Source organism: Jaculus jaculus, chromosome 7 (genome assembly GCF_020740685.1).
Source record: "Jaculus jaculus isolate mJacJac1 chromosome 7, mJacJac1.mat.Y.cur, whole genome shotgun sequence".
NCBI classification, from domain to species: Eukaryota; Metazoa; Chordata; class Mammalia; order Rodentia; family Dipodidae; genus Jaculus; species Jaculus jaculus.
The window spans coordinates 130,767,668-130,787,244 of NC_059108.1; the positions used below are offsets into that span (position 1 = coordinate 130,767,668).

Genomic DNA, 19,577 nt, shown 5'->3' on the forward strand with positions numbered 1-19,577 from the left:
GAATTCCAAGTCAGTATGAGCTAGAGTGGTACCCTACCTCGAAAAAACAAAACAAAAAACCAAAAAGCTCAAAACTGCTTTTAGGTGGAGGCCAGAGCACCCTTGAGACTACTCTGCAGGAGTCTCTTCTGCCACACGCATGTGCTCGTTACTGCAGAGCTTTGTCCTTAGGCAGCAGCGTGACACTGTGGCTCCCAACCAAAGCAACAGGAAGAAGGCTCACAACTCATCCCCACTGTCTCCAGTGGTCAGCAGGCTTCCATAACCTAGGCAAGAACCATGACTAACATGTTACTGATAGTGTCACTGCGACTACACATATACCAGCAAAGCCTGGCATGGAAAGCCACCTTTGAATAAAACTTATCCTAAAGACCCAAGTGTTATCAAACTGTTAATGGAAAGTACAGAATTTCCTTTTTTAGACAAAACATACAGGGTCAAGTAATCTGTAGTGCCTAATGCAGTTCTTACTATGTTAGCAGTTTCTAGACATACTTCCTATGAATAGGATCAGATTTCCAATAACTCCACAAATCAAAACTATGAAGCAGGGGCTGGAGAGATGACTTAGCGGTTAAAACATTTGCCTGCAAAGCCAGAGGATCCTCATTCAATTCTCCAGGACTATGTATGCCAGATGCACAAGGGGGCGCACGTGACTGGAGTTCGTTCGCAGTGGCTGGAGGCCCTGGCATGCCCATCCTCCCCCCTCCCCCCCCCCCCCCCCCCCCGCTTCTTACTCTCTCAAATAAATAAAATATATTTAAAAAATTAAAATAAAGCCGGGCGTGATGGCACATGCCTTTAATCCCGCCCCTCAGGAGGCAGAGGTAGAAGGATCGTTGTGAGTTCAAGGCCACCCTGAGACTACAGGATGAGATCTAAGGCAGCCTGGGCTAGAGTGAGACCCTACCTCGAGAAAAAAAAAAAAAAAAAAAGAAAAGGAAAAAAAAATGTAAGATTTTTTTTTTAAAGTATTCAACGTATCAGGCGTGGTGGCACACGCCTTTAATCCCAGCACTTGGAAGAGGTAGGAGGACTGCTGTGAGTTCGAGGCCACCCTGAGACTTCATAGTGAATTCCAGGTCAGCCTGGGCTAGAGGAAGACCCTACCTTGAAGAAAAAAAGTATTCAACGTGTTTTTTTTCTTTTAAGTTTTTTTGTGGCAGGATTTTACTCTAGTCCAGGCTGACCTGGAACTTACTCTGAGTTCTAGGCTGGCCTCAAACTCATGATGATCCTCCTACCTGTGCCTCCTGAGTGCAGGGATTAACTACTATGTCTGGCTTCAATGTATTTCTGTATGTCTGCCAAGGGGAATGAGAACACTTCAAAATTTATTAGACTTTTTTTTCTTTAAATTTGCTTGTTGTTAAGATTTAGTCATTAACTCTCCTGTTTATGAAAGGATGATTTTAAAAATTATCTACCTGAACTGAAAAGGGTGGGTGATGTTGCACCTGTCACTAGAAGACAAGGGACAAGAAACAGTGGCAAGTCTCCTGCCTAAAAGCATGGCACCATCTGAAAAAGTCCATGTGAGCTCTATTAAATATTAATATTGTTCAGTAAACTAGTACCCTGCTAGATGAGGTGAGAAACTCCCTTCACAGAAATCTGAGGTGGAAAGAACATACAAATCCATCTTAATTCCTCAAGTTCATTGTCACAGACTGTCGCTGGTACGAGAGAAAAATGAGTTTCTAAAAGAAAAAAAGCAAGGGATGGAGAGCTTTTTAGTGGTTAAGGATCTTGCCTATGAAGCCTAAAGACCCAGGTTTGATTCCTCAGTACCCACGTAAGTCAAATGTATAGATGTATAAGGTGGTGCAAGCGTCTGGAGTTTGTTTGCATTGGCTAGTAGTGTTGGTGCACCCATTCTCTCTATGTGTCTCTCTCTCAAATGAAAAAAAAGAGTAACCAAGGCAAAGAACGATGCTTCATTCTACAGTAAGTGTAATTAAAAGGTATTTTGGCTCCCACATCTGAACTCCATTTTCACACTACAGTAACTAACAGCTTACTTGTGAAACACACACAGGAGAAAGTCTAAAATTTAACTGGAGGTTTTGTACAGAAGACTACTGAATAGAAATACAAAACCTCCAGCCAATATCCACTCCATGTAGAGAAACAGGCAGGCTTCCTTCACAATGGCAGTGCACTGAGAAGGGCGAACTGAGCTGTCAACACACCGTTAGAAAAGCTACCATCTGGGTCCTCAAGCTGCCTGCTCATCAACTGCAACTGCTGTGGGTGGAGGAGACCTCTGAGTCCCTTGTTTGAGGCTGCAGTTTGGTTTACAGGTTTCATTCCTTCAAAGCACATCTCCTCCTCTTGATCTGACATGTATCCTGGGGGGCTGGGGACACCATCCAGCGTCACTATAAACTTGGGACTTGCAGGTTTATCTGGTTGTGCAAGATCTCTGCCAGACAGATAAAAAATACCATAGAATTAGGGAACAAGCACAATGCTGAGCCTCCTACAGTGCTCTTCAGCAGAAATGTTACTCTTTTGCTTTGCATTTGGTTTAGTTTACAAAAAAACAAAACAACAACAACAAAAAAACACCAAAAGGCTCGGCAGGACTTTCTGGGACAGTGTTAGTAGCTTCTAACACACAATGACCAAGGCCAGCAACAGCAGCACCCTCACCAGAGGTGACCCACCAGGCTGTACTTCCTAAGGACAATCAATGTCCCCTCAATGATATCTACATTTCCCACTCAATCCATTAGTACAGACACTCAGAACATATTGGCAAGCAGCTTTATTTTAACACTAATTTTATTATCCACACATATGTTTCTTTATTAAACACCTGGTCTATTTTCTAAAGAAGAAACTACCAAACCTATCTGGAAACTCTCTCTAGAAGGATTTCCTGATTTTACTATAGGGCTTAAAATTCCATTTCCTGGATATACATTAAAAAAAATAAAACACTTATAAATGGGGTTAAATTATGTTGAGCTTTAATCTGTATTTCTATAGCTTTCTATTTAATGGGTTTTGAACAAGAAAGACGAACTAGTGAAAACTGAACTGGGCTAACTCTTCTTGACCTAGACACTGAATCAATCAAGGCGCTATCTGACAGGAGCTGAGGGCTGGGGGAGGGAAAAGAGAAGCTGTCAACTAAAGGTCTACCCTCACCATCTCATCACACAAATGAGCTACACAAGAAAAAGAAACCATCTACCGTGTCTGCATAAGGTGTCCTGAAAGTACCCGAAGGGTATCTGCAGTCTTCATCCCCGACTCCTGGTTTGGTGTCACTACTATTTCCTCAGACAGCTTTGGCTTCTTCAGAATAAATGATCTGGTGTCTGCATGGACCATGGATTCCATGTCATAGTAATCTGAGCCAAAAAAATTGGCCATAAATGTTTACTTTTGAAAATACTTTTTATTCCCAATATCACACATGTGAGAAGAATGTCAATCTTGTATATATTCATAATTATTTTCAAAGGAAAGTTACAACTAACTCTATTCAAGAACAGAGTTGTAATTCTATTCCAAACATCTTTTCAGAGAACTCAAATAGTCCTTTCCTCACACAGCATACTACAAATGACTCAAATGATCACTCCCTGCCTACAGTAAAGAAAGGTTCTCTTGTGAGGCATCTACTGAGACATCAATAATACACACTAAAAAGAGAAAGTTTTTCTCTTCTTTGAAAAACTAGGAAAACTTTAGAAATCTTAACATTCCCTAGAATTATGATATACAAACTATTGAACTGCTTTTTCAAAATATGTTCTGATCATTTTGCACAGCACTTCTACTTACAGAGAGCGCTGCACCCAGTAGAAGCCCCAACCCAGCATATTTTCTACCCTGTTGGAGACAGGACTACTTTGAAAGGAACTTCACAATGATAGCTGTAACACTGACTTCAAACCATCACAAGCTCATGCATCCACAATACTTATATCTACAAGTGACTACTTAATAAAATATGACAAGACCTAAAATTCCAAAGGAACATGGTGACCTTTCAGTGTGCAATCAAATGACTAATGTTAATACTTCTTTTAAAGCCAAGAGGTAAATAATAGGGACCAAAATTTATAGAATATTTATTCACTAAATATTTACTGGAAAATGGAATATTGTGTTAGGTACACAAAGAAAAAAAGGAGAAGAAAAACACACAGAATTCTAGAATAGCAAAACCCAACAAGAGTATGAACAAGTGTTGGGATACAAGCAGCCTCCTCTAGCTGAATAAATAAATGAACTTGCTAGGGACAAGAGGAGGGTACTGGAGGAAGGAGAGAGCCAGCAGAGAACTGCAGGCACAGACAAACACATGTAGCACAGCTGGGCTTTCACAAGGCCTGTGGGAAAGGGTGAGAAAAAAGGAGTGACTGCAAGATGTGTGTGGTGGTCTGAGGGGGGTTGTGGCAAGGAATGGTGAGTTGAATGAAGGGCTGTGTGTGTCAACACTTTGGGTTCTGGTTCTTAAGTAGGGCTGGGACCTGAGCAAGCTGGTCTTTAGAAAAGCAGCACTAAGAGAGAAGTACAGTCCTGAGAAAGGGCTGGGCAGCAGAGTGAAATCAGTCTTATGTCTGTGTGCAGTGTTACCATCTCACTGACCCTCCCAGAAAGCTGAAGCAGCAGCTCTCACTCACTCCTGGCCCCTCCTGGCCCACTAAGGACCAGGTCACAGCTGAAAGCTCTTAAAGATTCATGAAGTCTCTGACTACCCAAAGCAGAGTTGAGGAATGTGACATTCCTTCCTGCTACCCTTCGCTTCCTGTGGCATAGCAGTTCTACTAGTTAACACCTTGACAGGGTACAGAGAAATGAAGATGATGCTGAAGGATAAAGTTAACCTTTTAGGGAGCAGTGGTGGAGAAGGGCTGGCAAAGAAAAACAAAAAGAAACAAGAACAAAACTAACATCCTGGAAATCAAAGAATTGAAAACTGAAGGAAACATATGGATGCGAATGTCACATACTATAGAATTCAGGAAATGTGCAAGACACCAACCTGCTGAACTGCTTTTTCAAAACATGTGCTGATCATTTAGTGCAGCACTCATAGAGAGCACTGCACACGGTAGAAGGCCACGTAGCCTATTTTCTACCTGGCTGGAGACAGGACTACTTTGAAGGGAAGTTCACAATGATAGGTGTAACACTGACTTCAAACCATCACAAGCTCATGCATCCACAATACTTATCTACAGGCAACTACTTAATAAAACAGGACAAGACCTGAAGCTCCAAAGGGGCACGGTGACCTTTCACTTCTGACATCTCAACATTAGCAGTTGGGTCACAAGGAAGCCTGACCAAAGAGAGTGGGCAATGTCATATCTAGGTAGAGGCTACATACTGAGCTCAAGCATTCACGTTATGAAATTCATGAAGCCCCCCGCCAAAAAAAAAAAGGCATTAATGAGTTTTTTTTTTAAAAAAATGTATGCCCAGAAAGAAAACAATTGTAAAAGGAGAGAACTTCATTTTGGAAAGTAGAAAACAGACTAGTGGAAATGACCAGACTTGCAAATAGTGAACTTTAAGCCCATAAGGAAGCAATCTATTTAGATAAAAGCTCTCCAAAAAAAAGCTAGAAACAAAGGGGACCTTGGTAAGGGCAAAATAGAAGCATGAAAACTTCAGAAGCAGTGAGCCCTTCCTAAAACTTAGTCCATTTATCTCCTTCCTTTGTTTTGATCCTCACACACAAATCCAAGATTGGAGTGACTAGAGATGGGCTCTCCTGAAAATCAGTGCCAGAGAGGCCAAGCATAAGGCATCAAATCTCTGTGACAGGAAAGAGCCAGGCGTGGTGGCGCACACCTTTAATCCCAGCACTCGGGAGGCAGAGGTAGGAGGATGGCCGTGAGATCAAGGCCACCCTGAGACTACAGAGTTAATTCCAGGTCAGCCTGGACCAGAGTGAGACCCTACCTCAAAAAAACAAAACAAAACAAAACAAAACAAAAAAAGCATCACAGCAAAACAGCATGAATGCAAATTCTGGAACATTTGTTTAGAAGACAGATTTTCTGATAACATTTACCCATTTCATACATCCTCTATTTTGGAGGAAGTGGATCATCAGACTTTTGAGATGGTAAACACTGAAAGATGCTTAAAAAAAAAAATCCTTAGTGAAACCCTGTAACGTTCATGTTGAGGTGTGCCTCAACATATTTCTCTATTGAGTCTCACAACCAGACTATTACTTGAAATACTTTTTGTTCTTTCTTTTATTTTTAAATATTTGTGAGAGGGAGGGGGAGAAAGAGAGAGAGAGAACATATGCACACATAGGTGCACTAGATCTCCTTGGCACTGCAAATAAACTCCAGACACGTGAGCTATTTTGTGCATCAGATTTTACATGGTTACTGGGAATTGAACCCAGGCAAGTACACTTTGCAATCAAAATCCTTTAACCACTGAGCCATCTCCCCAGGCCTTGAAATACTTTTCTGTACTACAGCTAACCAAAAGAAAAAAGCCTTAAAGGCACTGATATCAGGGTGCTCCTCACAATAGAATGGCAAGGCTAATCACCCTCCACAGTGGATACAAAGTCCAAACACCCATGCCCCAACTCAGGAATCCCAAACACTCATCAGCTATTTGTGCTCTACTATTAAAACAGAAAGCCAAAGAGCCTCACATGAAAAACCTCTATCATCAAACTAACAACCTAAAGAGAACAGAAGAAAAGGGGAAAAGAAAAACAATTTTTTAAAAAGAAAATTGTTTAATATCCTCCAAGAAAAATAAAAAGTATTACAAACAAAACTAGTATGCTTTTTAAAAAGCAACGGGCTGGAGAGATGGCTTAGTGGTTAAGGTGCGTGCCTGCAAAGCCAAAGGACCCATGTTCTTTCTATTCCCCAGAACCCACAATAAGACCAATGCACAAGGCGGCACATGCATCTGGAGTTTGTAAGTGGCTGGATGCCCTGATGTGCCCATTCTTTCTTTCTCTCTCAAATAAATATAAAATATTTAAAAAAATTAAAGCAACATGCAAAAACAGAAGGGTTCATTCAAAGAAATTATAAGAAAGATAAATTGAGGGCTGGAGAGATGGCTTAGCGATTAAGTGCTTGCCTGTGAAGCCTAAGGACCCTGGTTCGAGGTTCAATTCCCCAGGACCCATGTTAGCCAGATGCACAAGGGGGCACATGAGTCTGGAGTTTGTCTGCAGTGGCTGGAGGCCCTGGTGTGCCCATTCTCTGTATATATATCTGCCTCTTTCTGTCATTCTCAAATAAATAAAAAAAAATTTTAATTAAAAAAAGAAAGATAGAGTAAGGACTATGACCACTGTAAGTCTCATAAACCACCTGATGCTTCAAGCTGCGCTGTGCACAAAGAGTAAATGGGAAAGCTAGACAAAGCCAATGTTCTAGGGCTGATGATTGGGTAGGTATAACACACAACAACTCTGGCTGCCAAACTTTTTCAAAGGAAAGACTTACATGGAAAACAAGATGGAATATTGCAAGATGGAAGGACAAAAATCAAGGACGGTGACTCTCAGACACAAGCAGAGGGAGGGAAAGGCAGGAGAGCCAGACTTAAAGCTGAGGGGCACAACAAGGCGTGTGTCCATCATATGGGTAGGACTTGGCATCCATGAAGACACCAGCCCTCAGTGAGAAGCAGCATGGGTGCTAAGGCAGAGAAGAGAAAAGGGCTGAAAACTGCCACTGACTGTGGAGTCCTGACTAAGGGAAGGAGGAAGAGTCAACGGTGCAGACCTTCCAACAAAGTAGAGAATATGGTAAACACATAAAATAAGGAGACAAGTACCAGGTATGGTGACACAGACCTGTAATCAAAGCACAGGAGGCACAGGCTGGAAGAGTGAGGAAGGAAGGGAAAGAACAGGGGGAGGGAGGGAGAGAAGGATGGAAGAAAGGAAAAAAGTATTTTTTTTAATGGAAAAACTTTCAGGCATTGGATATCTTTATTTATTTATTTACTTATTTGGCACCAGACATGTACCTGTCAGGAGCTGAGCACCAAAACAAAATGAGGAATTCACTCCAGTTCTAAGCAGCCCAGGGCAGGCATGTATGTCTCAGGAGACAGGCCCACGCCCATCTGTGGAGAATAAGGGCTGTGTCCCGGCAGCTAGACTGGGAAGGGCAGTGGTGGTAAGGCAGGGTGAAGCAGTGCCACAAAGGACGCTAAAGCAGCTGTGACGCTGCCCAAGGTGCTCTGGCAGCAAGAGTGGGCAGCCATGTGCTAGGAGACAAGGTAGCATGAGAAAACTAACTTATAAATGAGGCAAAAAATAAAAGTACACATGCAAACAAAATGCAGATCTTACATCCTAGCCCTAAAATATTTTCACAAAGGTAAATGTTGCACCTTAGGGCAGGATCTAAGAGACACATGATACACTGAATGAGGTACAGGGAACACAGTGGTAAAGGAAGCTACACCAAGGCCAATGGGTAAATCTTACCCACCTGGGCTCATCTCCATCGTTTCCACCATTACCGGGTCAATTTGCAGTCGGGATAACAACTGTCTCTGTTGATTTCCTACAAAAGAAGGTGTAAATTTTCAGTAAGCTGAAATCACAAACACCATTTGTTTCTCAGAAATTAAAAGTGTTTACTACAAACTCTTAAAAACTAAAGATGAGCCGAGCGTGGTGATGGACACCTTTAATCCCAGCACTCAGGAGGCAAAGGTAGGAGGATCACTGTGAGTTCAAGGCCACCCTAAGACTACATAGTGAATTCCAGGTCAGCCTGGGCTGAATGAGACCCTACCTAAAAAAATAAAATAAAATAAAATAAAAATCCAAAAAAAGAAGGCTGGAGAAATGGCTTAGCAATTAAGGCATTTGCCTGCAAAGCCAAAGGATCCCGGTTCAATTCTCCAGGACCCACGTAAGCCAGATGCACAAGGGTCACATGCATCTGGAGTTCATTTGCAGTGGCTGGAGGCCCTGGTGAACTCATTTTCTCTCTCTCTCTCTGCTTCTTTCTCTCTCTCAAATAAATAAATAAAATATATTTTTTTAAAAAAAACAGTAAAAACTCTACAATACATTATGATAGTATTTATCATTCACATTATATCCTGTTAGGCAAAAATAAACTGTAGTCAGGGTTAAACCAAAAAAAAAAAAAAAAAAAAAGGCAATGAGATCACTCCTGGTTCTTGCCAAGTGAGGAGGCCAGTTTTCTTGAAGAAAAGGGTGGCAGGGTAAGTCAGAGAAGAGATTAGCTAGTCAGGAAATATAGGGCCTAAGGATATGGAGCACCTCCCTCAGTCACCTGGGTTCTGCCTGCTATTGCTCACACCCCACCCAGTGACCTGATCTTTGAAGATACCAAATTCACTGCAACTTAAAAAAAACACTCTAGAATCATCTTGTCATAGAATTCCTAAAAGGCAAACTATGGGCTTGGACAGATGCAAAAAGAACAAACAACAAACATGACAGATTTGTGCTCTCTAGGTCCCACACGAGCAGACCACACAGCTAGTGAATGTTCAGGTGAACTAGGACATCAACTAGTAATGTGGTAGCTATCTTAGTTCGTGTAAGTATACTGTTTGCCCAATGGTGAAATCACCTAATGAGACTGTCCTTGTCAGAGTGATACTTGAGGGTTATTGTTTAGATCTCCTACAGAAAAAGAACATGTTCAAGGAAAGTACATTATTACTTTCAGAATGACTCATAAAATTCATTTCTAATATTAGGCTCAATAGTATTCCTACAGTTTATACTGTACAAAACAGTGATGAAATGATTTTTTCAAGCCGGGTGTGGTGGTGCACACCTTTATACCAGCACTCAGGAAGCAGCAGTAGGGTGATCACTGTGAGTTGCAGGCTATCCTAAGATTACATAGTGAATTCCAGGTCTGTCTGGTCTAGAGTGAATCCTTGGTACAAAAAACCAAAATAAAAAAAAATTTAAAAACAAAGAAATGATTTCTCTATCTTCACAAACTGCTTGAATGATGGGAAGGATGCCACACTTCAGTGGACCCTCCCCAACTAGGCTTAGCAGGTAATTGGTACCCAGTACAATACAGTGTACAAATAGATGTACTGATAAGATTCCAAATAAGATACCTACATGCTAACTTTTATGACAACTGTTAAGGGTGCTTCCACAGGGACAGACTTTGCTTACTCAGTGCAAACAAGGAAGTGGGCAACCTTCCCAAAGACCTTTCATTAAAAGATGGTTTTTCTCTATCAAAAAAGTAATTATTATCTCAATTTCCTGGGTGCTAACTTACTCTCTGTTGGAGAATCTGCTTCTCTTTTTCAGACAGATGCAGATCCTAAGGAGAGAGCTACCCCAACATACCTCAAAAGGGGCCCGACTGAAACTAAGGACAATTGGTGAAACAAGCAAGGGTGATGTTTTCCTGATGAGCCGGATACCAGCACAAAGGGGAAGGAGACCAACACAGAGAAAAATCAACTCCTACCAAATCAGAGAGCCAGAGCCTCTTAGGCTCCCAACACCTCAGCACTGAAGCAGACCAACAATGAACCCAACATGGCTCAAAGAAATTTTGTGGAAGAGAGGGCAGAAAGAATGTCAGAGTCACATGTTGGGTCATGATATACAAAGACATTTATCATACCAATAACTGTGGGCTAACTCCACAATGCACGACCTATTTACATCAACAAGGAGGGTGCAATGGGAGGGGGTAGATCATGGATAAGCCTAAACGATGGTACCAAACTGCCTGTATTTGCTGAAAAGAAACTTAATAAATTAAATTAAAAAAAAGAGATGGTTTTAAATTTTGAAAGATATACTTGATTTTAACGTCTTAAGTTGTTTCCAATTAAAAGTATTTCTCAGTCTTTACTGCTGTGTGCAAAAAGGTCGAAGTGCTCCCATAATTGCAATGGCAAGAACACAAATTCTGAGGAACAGAGATGAAACTCACATGCCATTTGTTCAAGCTGTATTCCTGTGGTACAGCCCATGACACCAATAACTTACATATTGCCAAACAAATGCACTTAAAATTCAAATACCTGGCTGAGCAAGGTGGCGCACACCTTTCTTTAATCCCAGCACCTGGGAGGCAGAGGAAGGAGGATCACCATGAATTTTAGGACACCCTGAGACTAGACAGTGAATTCCAGACCATTCTAGGCTAGGATGAGACCCTACCTCAAAAGAAAAAACTTTTTCAAATGCCAAGTAAAAATATCACATGTCTCTTTTAACATAAACAGTGAATAATAAAGAAATTATATAGCTTCAAAAACTTCACAAAGATACTTGAAAGAACCATTTTGTATCATTTGTTCCAGTAGGCATTCTGTCAAAGACTAGAAAGTTTGATGGACACTGTGTGTTTGTAGACATGAAAAGAGGCTGTCACAGCACAGAAATGAATGTAAATTGTAATCTGCTCTGTAGAAGGCAAGTCACTAATCTATCAGAATTACAGATGCACTTGTTATTTATGCCAGTAAGTCTACATAGGAAAGTTTATCTTACAGTATACACAAGAAATGTCATGTGTATAAAGCTGTGACTATTTCAACATTGTGTCTAGCACTAAAAGATTGCAAAACAGTAGAAATACTAATGGTATTTATATAAATACTAATGGGAAAAGAACTCACTAATAAATGATTTATTAATTAAGGATCACCATAAAGTAAAACCTTATGAAGACTTAAAAACAGAATGAGTCCCTCTACCGTTCTGAAATAATGCCCCAAATACATTATGTACACTTTTTGAACTAGCTAATGGTATGCTACATTAAGTAAAGGAAAATATATATACACAGACATAGACATATTTATGTATGTATGTGTGTGTATGTATGTATGTGCATGTGTATGTGTGTGTGTGCATATATATATATGTGTGTGTGTGTGTATATATATATATATATATATATAAAACTTTGTATAAGCAAAAAAGATATTAGAATTTGTTGCATATTAGGAAGTTGGACAGCTGGAAGGCAAATTTTGAAGAGAAACTTATTATTTGATATAATTTTCTACTTTTTGGATTTTATGCTAATAATAGTGCCCATTCCAATATTTTTTAACGTATCACCTCTTGATCTTGTGACAAAAGGAATGACTAAGTTTTTCTGCCCACTAATTTCACTTGTAAATAAAAATGATATTCAAATTTCTCAGACATCAATGGAAGAAAGAACAAATGCCTGAAAGATGTTTTTAAGCCTATTTCTTCTCCAGTTCATTTAAACAGAAAGATTTTAATACTTTAAAAGCCTAATAAAAGTGCCATGAATATGGTGAAAAAAAAAAAAAAAGAACCATTTTGTTACATTAAGTCTTGCTTCATCTCTAAACTTAAATTATTTTTCAAGACATTATCTTAAGCCAGGGGGCTAAAACAGAAGGTTCACACAGTCAAGGCCTATATGGGCAACTTAGTGAGATCCTGTCTCAATCAATCAATCAATCAATCAATAAAAATAAGAGCTGAGTGTGGTGGCGCACACCTTTAATCCTAGCAAAGGAAGGCAGAGGTAGGAGGATCACTGAGTTTGAGGCCACCCTGAAACTACATAGTGAACCCCAGGTCAACCTGGACTAGAGTGAAACCCTACTTCGAAAAACCAAAATAAATAAATAATTAAGTAATAAATAAGAGCCAGGAGTGGTGGCGCATGCCTTTAATCCCAGCAATTGGGAGGCACAGGTAGAATAACTGCTGGGGGTTGAAGGCCAGCCTAGGACTACATAGTGAATTCCAAGTCATCCTGGGATAGAGTGAGACCCTGCCTTGAAAAAACTCAAACAAATAGTAGATCAATAAGAAAGCTGGACTAAGCCAGGCGTGGTGGCACACGCCTTTAATCCCAGCAGAGGCAGGAGGATCGCTATGAGTTTGAGGCTGCCCTGAGACTAAAGTTAATTCCAGGTCAGCCTGGACCAGAGTGAGACCCTACCTTGAAAAACAAAAACATGTACTACATACTATCAAGCATTATATTTTAAATATGGGGGGATGCTCATAAAAATATATATATATTTATTTAAGCCAGATGCACACAAGGTGGCACATACATCTAGAGTTCATCTACAGTGGGTAAAGGCCCTGCCATGCCCATTCTCTCCTTCTCCGCACCCTACCCCGCATCTTTCTAACAAATAATAAAAATTTTATTTTTTTAAAAAAGAAAGATACAGATCAGAGCTGGGCATATACCTTTAATGCCAGCACTCGGGAGGCAAAGGTAGGAGGATTGCTGTGAGTTCAAGGACAACCTGAGACTACACAGTGAATTCCAGGTCAGCCTGAGCTAGAGCAAGATCCTACCTTGGAAAACCGAAAAAGAGCGAGAGAGCAAGAGATGAATGCCTAAGAGAGTTTACCTTTCTCAATATTCTTAATGAAGCCAACTGTTTTTAAATCAGCAGCCCTTGACTGTGATTCAAATTGTAATCCAAAATCCTCCAACTGCCTGCTGCAATCAGATGTTGATGTTGAGTGTTCATTCATCTTAACCTCTAAAGATGAAATTTTTGCTTCATTCTGCGACACTCTAACATTTAGATCAAAAAGATTTGCTTCCACGGTCAAAACCGTAGCCTTCATTCCTTTAATTTCATTGATATCAGTTGATATTTTCCTTAAGAGCTGGGAAATATTGTCCAGCTCATTCAGTGAACAAGAACTTGCCAGAGAACCCATGTCAACCGGCTCCGGTGAGAGGAAAATGGGTAGACATGGTGATGGAAACCTCAAAGACATTTTCATAAGATTCTCTTAATAATTTGATATTTTTTCCTTCACAGCCTATTACATTGTCTCATCACAAGTAAAAGCAATGTTCAGTGACGCTACATTAAAAAGTACTGGGAAAAAAACATTTCAACTGAAAAGGTGATACAACTCAAGAGTTAGAATTCAAAGAAAATTTCAAAACAATGATCACAGCAGACCGATTTTCTCTCCCCTCAGTTCAGAAATGCTAGCACAAGCCACCTGTGGCCTCTAAATCCTACCTATACAAAGCTTCTCTGCTAATAAGCCCCATTATTACATACAAAATAATCCTGGCTTCTGATTGGCTGAAAACAGACATGTAGCACCCAAAGAATTTTCCATTATTTACTTCATATGATGAGAACATCTAGGAGCTACACCACAAATTAAGCAATATGTCAGGTACTGTTAGTTTTCTGTCCTTTAAACTGTCTTTCAAGCTTCAGGTTGTTTTTGTTTTATTGTGTCCTACAAAGTTCATTTCCCCCTGAAAGTAGTACATGCTAGTACTATATTGACATTATCTTTGATGGGAGAAGACAGAAAAGGTGATCAGGAGTTCAAGGTCATCATCTGCTATATATTGAGTTTCAGGCCAGCCTGGGCACCATGAGATTCTAAAAACCAAAACAACAACAACAACAACAAAAGCTGGGCTTTAATCCCAGCACTTGGGAGGCAGAGGTGGTAGGATGACTGTGAGCTGGAGGCCACCCTGAGACTATGTAATGAATTCCAGGCCAGCCCGGGCTAGAGCAAAGACATACCTCGTAAAAACCAAAAAATAAAAAGCCAAGCCATAAACTCAAGTTTTATTTCAGTGTCAACACCTGGGAATGAGAGTCACGTGGAGACTGACACCACAAGGAGCGCTGCTTTTGTTTAACTACTTTCTATACTAACTTTGTATTTACCAGCAGCTACTATACACGCATGGTTTTCCAAATTTCCCAAAACAAACATGTACTACATACTATCAAGCATTGTATTTTAAATATGGGGGTATGCTTATAAAAAATATACCAAATAGGCAAAATAAAAGAAAACCCACACCTAGACATATTGTAGTGACACTGCAGACAAGAAAAAGAAAAGAGAAGTTCTTGGAAGCAGCCAGGTAAAAAGGACAGATTACCTACAAAAGAATGACAGACAGTTGGAATGAGAAAAGTACACTTAACAACTGAGTCCAGAAAACAATGGAAAAATTATGTAAGGTGCTGACTACCAATAACTGTTGTTAAGTTAATGTTGGGCAAGCAACAAAAGTGCATAAACACATGAGGAAAAAACATTCATAGGTAAAAAAAAAAAAAAAATGGGAAATTTACCAACAACAGATCTGAACCAAAGGAACTTCCAAAGAATATGCTCCAAGAATATATGAAATATTAAAACTTTTTAAAATCTGCTGTCTATTTGCATGTGTGTGCATGTGCAAAACAGGGTCTTTTGTCACTATAAACAAAGTCCAGGTGACTGGGGAATTGAAGCCAAGCCAACAGGTTTTTCAAGTAGAGCCTTTAATCATTAAGCCCCACCCCAAAATATTAAAAATTAAGCATTACAAAGTAACACAAAATGAGTAAGATGATAAACACATAAGTTTAATCTGAACAAAAACAGCCAGACTAAAATAATAATAATGTTAAATTTATGTATTTAAAAAAGGCCAAGGCAGGCATGGTGGCTCATGTCTTTAATCCTAGATTCAGGAGGCAGAGGCAGGAGGATAGCTGTGAGTTCAAGGCTAGCCTGTAGCTACAGAGTATGTTCCAGGTCAGCCCAGGGCAGAATGAGACCCTATCTTGAAGAAAAAAAAAAGTGTATTTGGGGGCTGAAGAGAAGGCTCAGCAATTAAGGTGCATGCCTGCAAAGCCTATGACTTGAGTTTGATTCTCCAGTACCCACATAAAGCCAGGTGCACAAGATGCACATGCATCTGGAATTTGTTTGCAGAGGCTAGAGGCCCTGGAGTGGCTATTCTCTCTTTCTCTCCCTCTCCCTCTCTTTCTTTCTCTCTCTTCCCTTAGGGGGGGAAAAAGCCAGGTGTGGTGGTACACATCTTTGATCCCAGCACTTGGGAGAAAGAGGTAGGAGGATTGCAGTGATTTTGAGGCCACCCTGAGACTACAGAGTAAATTCCAGGTCATCCTGGGCTAGAATGAGATCCTACCTGAAAAAAAAAAAATAAGTAAAAATTAAAAACAAATTTTTTTGCAAGCAGATAGAGACAGAAGGCAGAGAGAATTGGGCGTGCCAGGCATGCCAGGGACTCCAGCCTCTGCAAATAGACTCCAGATAAATGAACCACTTTGTGCTTCTGGCTTTACATGGGTACTGAGGAATCAAACTTTGGTAATTAGGTTTTGCAAGCAAGCACCTTAATTGCTGAGCCATCTCTCCAGTCCTTAATGATTTTCTTGAACCACTTATTTTTTATAAGTATTAATCCTGAAGTGTGGCCACTGAGTGAAAAAGGAATGGAGTTAAGACAGTCAAACCTGTACAGATTTACCTTAAAGACATAGACTCCCACCAACAGGCTTCTTATGTGAGAGAACCCATAGAAGACTTAAAATTCTTTTTCAAGTAAGCAGATAAGTCTCCCAGTAGACATTGATCCTTATTCTTTTTAACCAAGCTTACATTTAAACTGTCTCTTCCCAACAGGACAAAATCATTTCCTACTGCCTCTAACAACATTTTGTTTCTTGTTGCCTCTAAATGTTTTCTTGGGGGCTAAAATTTTAAAAAAAGACCTATGTATAGATGATGAGATGTTGGACTGGCTCACAAGTTTCTCTCTTAGGCTTCTAGAGAATTTTCATCTGGGAAAGAGACTAATTGCTACACCCTGAGATGCCATTCAGCTTAAAGAAGTTAGAGCAGTCATTGCCTCATATCCTCTTAGCAGTTTGAGTTTCTTCTCACGGGGGGGGGGGGGGGGGGGGATGAAGGAGAAATAGGAAAAAGCTAGCTTCTTACAGGCACTTAGTTAGGGACAGAAGCCCAAAGAAGAAACAAGAAGATGCCATTATTTCCAACTTGGCAAAACTAAAACTTGGGTCTGGTCCTGACCCTTCAGAATGGCTACCAGTGACACACAGCAGGACTTCCTAATGCTTCTTCAGCCTTGCCTCCCGGGATCAGCCCTCTGAATCCACAAACCAGCCAGACCTTACACACCTATACCGGAGCCTGATGACAGGACCCAGCCCAATTGAATGTCTCACTAATATAAAGGAGATTCCAGCTGGGTGTGGTGGCGCACACCTTTAATCCCAGCTTTTCCCTAGATACCAATTTCCCCTAAATAAACCTCACAAATAATAATTTATCCCCTAATAAATAATTCATTTAAAATATGGAAAATGTAAATCATAATGATATCCAGTAAAATGGCAGAGAAAAATATATAGCTTAAAAATTTATACTAAAAGTGACAGGGCAAAATAAATTAGTAAAAACCATGAACAGTTTACTAAAAAGTAGAAATCAAGCCAGGTGTAGTGATGCACGCCTTTAATCCCAGCACTCTGGAAGCAGAGGTAGGAAGATCACTGTGAGTTGAAGGCAACCCTAAGACTACATAGCGAATTCCAGGCCAGCCTGAGCCAGAGTGAGACCCTACCTTGAAAAACCAAAAAAAAAAAAAAAAAAGTAAAAATCAATGAAACAGAAAAAATATCAACAAATTATTGCTTTGAGGCCAAGATTTTGGGACGAAAAGTGGAGCAGTGAGCTCTAGTGACAGACTGACCTAAAACAAGAAGAAAAGACGCGCACATACTGGGAGTGGGTAGGTTAGTGGAAAAAGAAGCAGGGAGACCTGGAATTCGTTTCAGGTGGCCTTGAACTCATGCTGATCCTCCTACCTCTGCCTCCCAAGTGCTGGGATTAAAGGCATGCACCACCATGACTGGTTCTATTTTTGAGATAAGGTCTACGTAGACCGGGCTAGTCTCAAACTTACTATGTAGCCAAGGATACCATAAACTTCTCATCATCTTGCTTTCACCTCCCAAGTGCTAGGATTACAAGCATATGCCACCAAGCTCAGCATACACTGATTTTCAAAGTTGTCTCAATTCTGTTTTCTCTCCCTCCCTCACTGGCTCTTTTTTGAAGCTGGCCTCAAACTCTAGCCTTCCTCTTGTCTGAAAACCCAAATACTGGGGTTACAAATGTGTGCCACAATGCTCTGCAAATCTTGCATTTTCTTAATGTCTTCTAGTTTACTCTGAAATAGTAGAATACTCTTTATTTTCTGAGTAGTGGTATCAAACCCAGGACCATGAATTTCACCTCTACCACTGAGTTATATCTAGAGCCCAGCCTATCTCTGAAGGAAGTCCTGGTGTCATTAAGTCAGGGACAAGACTGCTGTGGCCCACCGCCATACATACATACATACATATATATATGGACTTATATTCGACTCTCCAGATCCCATGTAAGCCAGGTGCACAAAGGTGAGGCATGAGCAAAGTCGCACAAGCCCACTAGGCAGTGCAGGAGTCTGGAGTTCGATAGCAGTGGCTGAGGCCCTAGCATGCCTCTCTCTCTCAAAATAAAAATTGTGGGGCTGGAGAAATGGCTTAGTGGTTAAGGCATTATTTGCCTGCAAAGCCAAAGGATCCCAGTTTGATTTTCCAGGTCCAACATAAGCCAGATGCAAATAGTGGTGCATGCATTTGGAGTCAGTATGCAGTAGCTGAAGGTACTGGCACACCTATTCCCTCTCTCCTTCTGTTTCAAATTAATTAATTAAAAAATAAAAGCATGAGCCCTGGCATGCCCTTTCTCTCAATCTGCCTTTCTCTCTCTCTCAAACAAATAAAAAATAAATTAACAAAGGGGAAAAAAAAAAAGAATCAAGCTGGGCATGATGGCGCATACCTTTAATCCCAGCACTCGGGAGACAGGTAGGAAGATCACTATGAGACTACATAGTGAATAATTCCAGGTCAGCCTGAGACCCTACCTCAAAAAAAAAAAAAAAAAAAAAAAATCTCATTTTCTTTCTGGGCCTAAAGATCACTTTCTTTACAGTATAATATTTCACAAAGATGTATTTGAAAATATTTAATGCCCAATAAAAATAGTTCAGTAAACTGCCGGGCATGGTGGCGCATGCCTTTAATCCCAGCACTTGGGAGGCAGAGGTAGGAAGATCGTCATGAGTTTAAGGCGACCCTGAGATTACATAGTCAATTCCAGGTCAGCCTGGGCTAAAGTGAAACCCTACCTCAAAAAACCAAAAAAAAAAAAAAAAGGTTCAGGAGATGAGCTAATAACCTCCTCTACCTCCTCCATGTAGCTGACAGAAAGCTGGAAGAAGCCATTCTGCATGTAGTTCAATGGGAGAAAGAGAAATCACCAGTGAAGATACTCAACCGAGGACACTGCAAGCCTTATATTTGGTCAGCCAGGCCAAATGAGCCAATGGTGCAATAGAAGCACATCTGTCTTGGGGGAAACCAACTGCTCTCTAATTGGACTGGAGGCCCAGTCCATAGGAGGGAATGCATCCCTGATACTGAAAACTTAAAACAGGGGTAGTCATGAGCCCTAGGGGTGTAACGTCTGCTGCTGTCTGGATAAATGTATATACTATGCTCACCAAACTGGCCAGCAAGCACTTCTCTTAATGCTCATACCCTTATATTAATGCTACTCTCACTTTGGATAGAGAATCTTCTCTTTTCAGATGGCAGTGACCTTGGGACAACTCAGAAGGCATCATGGTGCTAGAAAGAAGTGACCTGAGTGCTCAGTACTGTAATATCTCTATCATACATTCCAAGGC

At 40.6% G+C, this 19,577-nt stretch overlaps 1 protein-coding gene across 6 annotated transcripts in view; it reads right to left on the reverse strand.

Annotated features, from left to right (window-relative positions):
• The window catches only part of Zc3h14 (zinc finger CCCH-type containing 14), a 53,470-nt gene that overhangs the window by 10,007 nt on the left and 23,886 nt on the right, over nt 1–19,577 (reverse strand). For 4 of the 6 annotated variants that reach the window (XM_045154556.1, XM_045154555.1, XM_045154560.1 and 1 more), the window contains 3 exons: nt 8,472–8,546; nt 3,209–3,368; nt 2,199–2,431 (listed from right to left, as the gene is read on the reverse strand). In XM_045154556.1, coding sequence (XP_045010491.1) covers nt 2,199–2,431; nt 3,209–3,368; nt 8,472–8,546 — 468 coding nt within the window. The remainder of the gene's footprint in view (nt 1–2,198; nt 2,432–3,208; nt 3,369–8,471; nt 8,547–19,577) is intronic. The other 2 variants (XM_045154559.1, XM_045154558.1) reach the window with 1 other exon arrangement.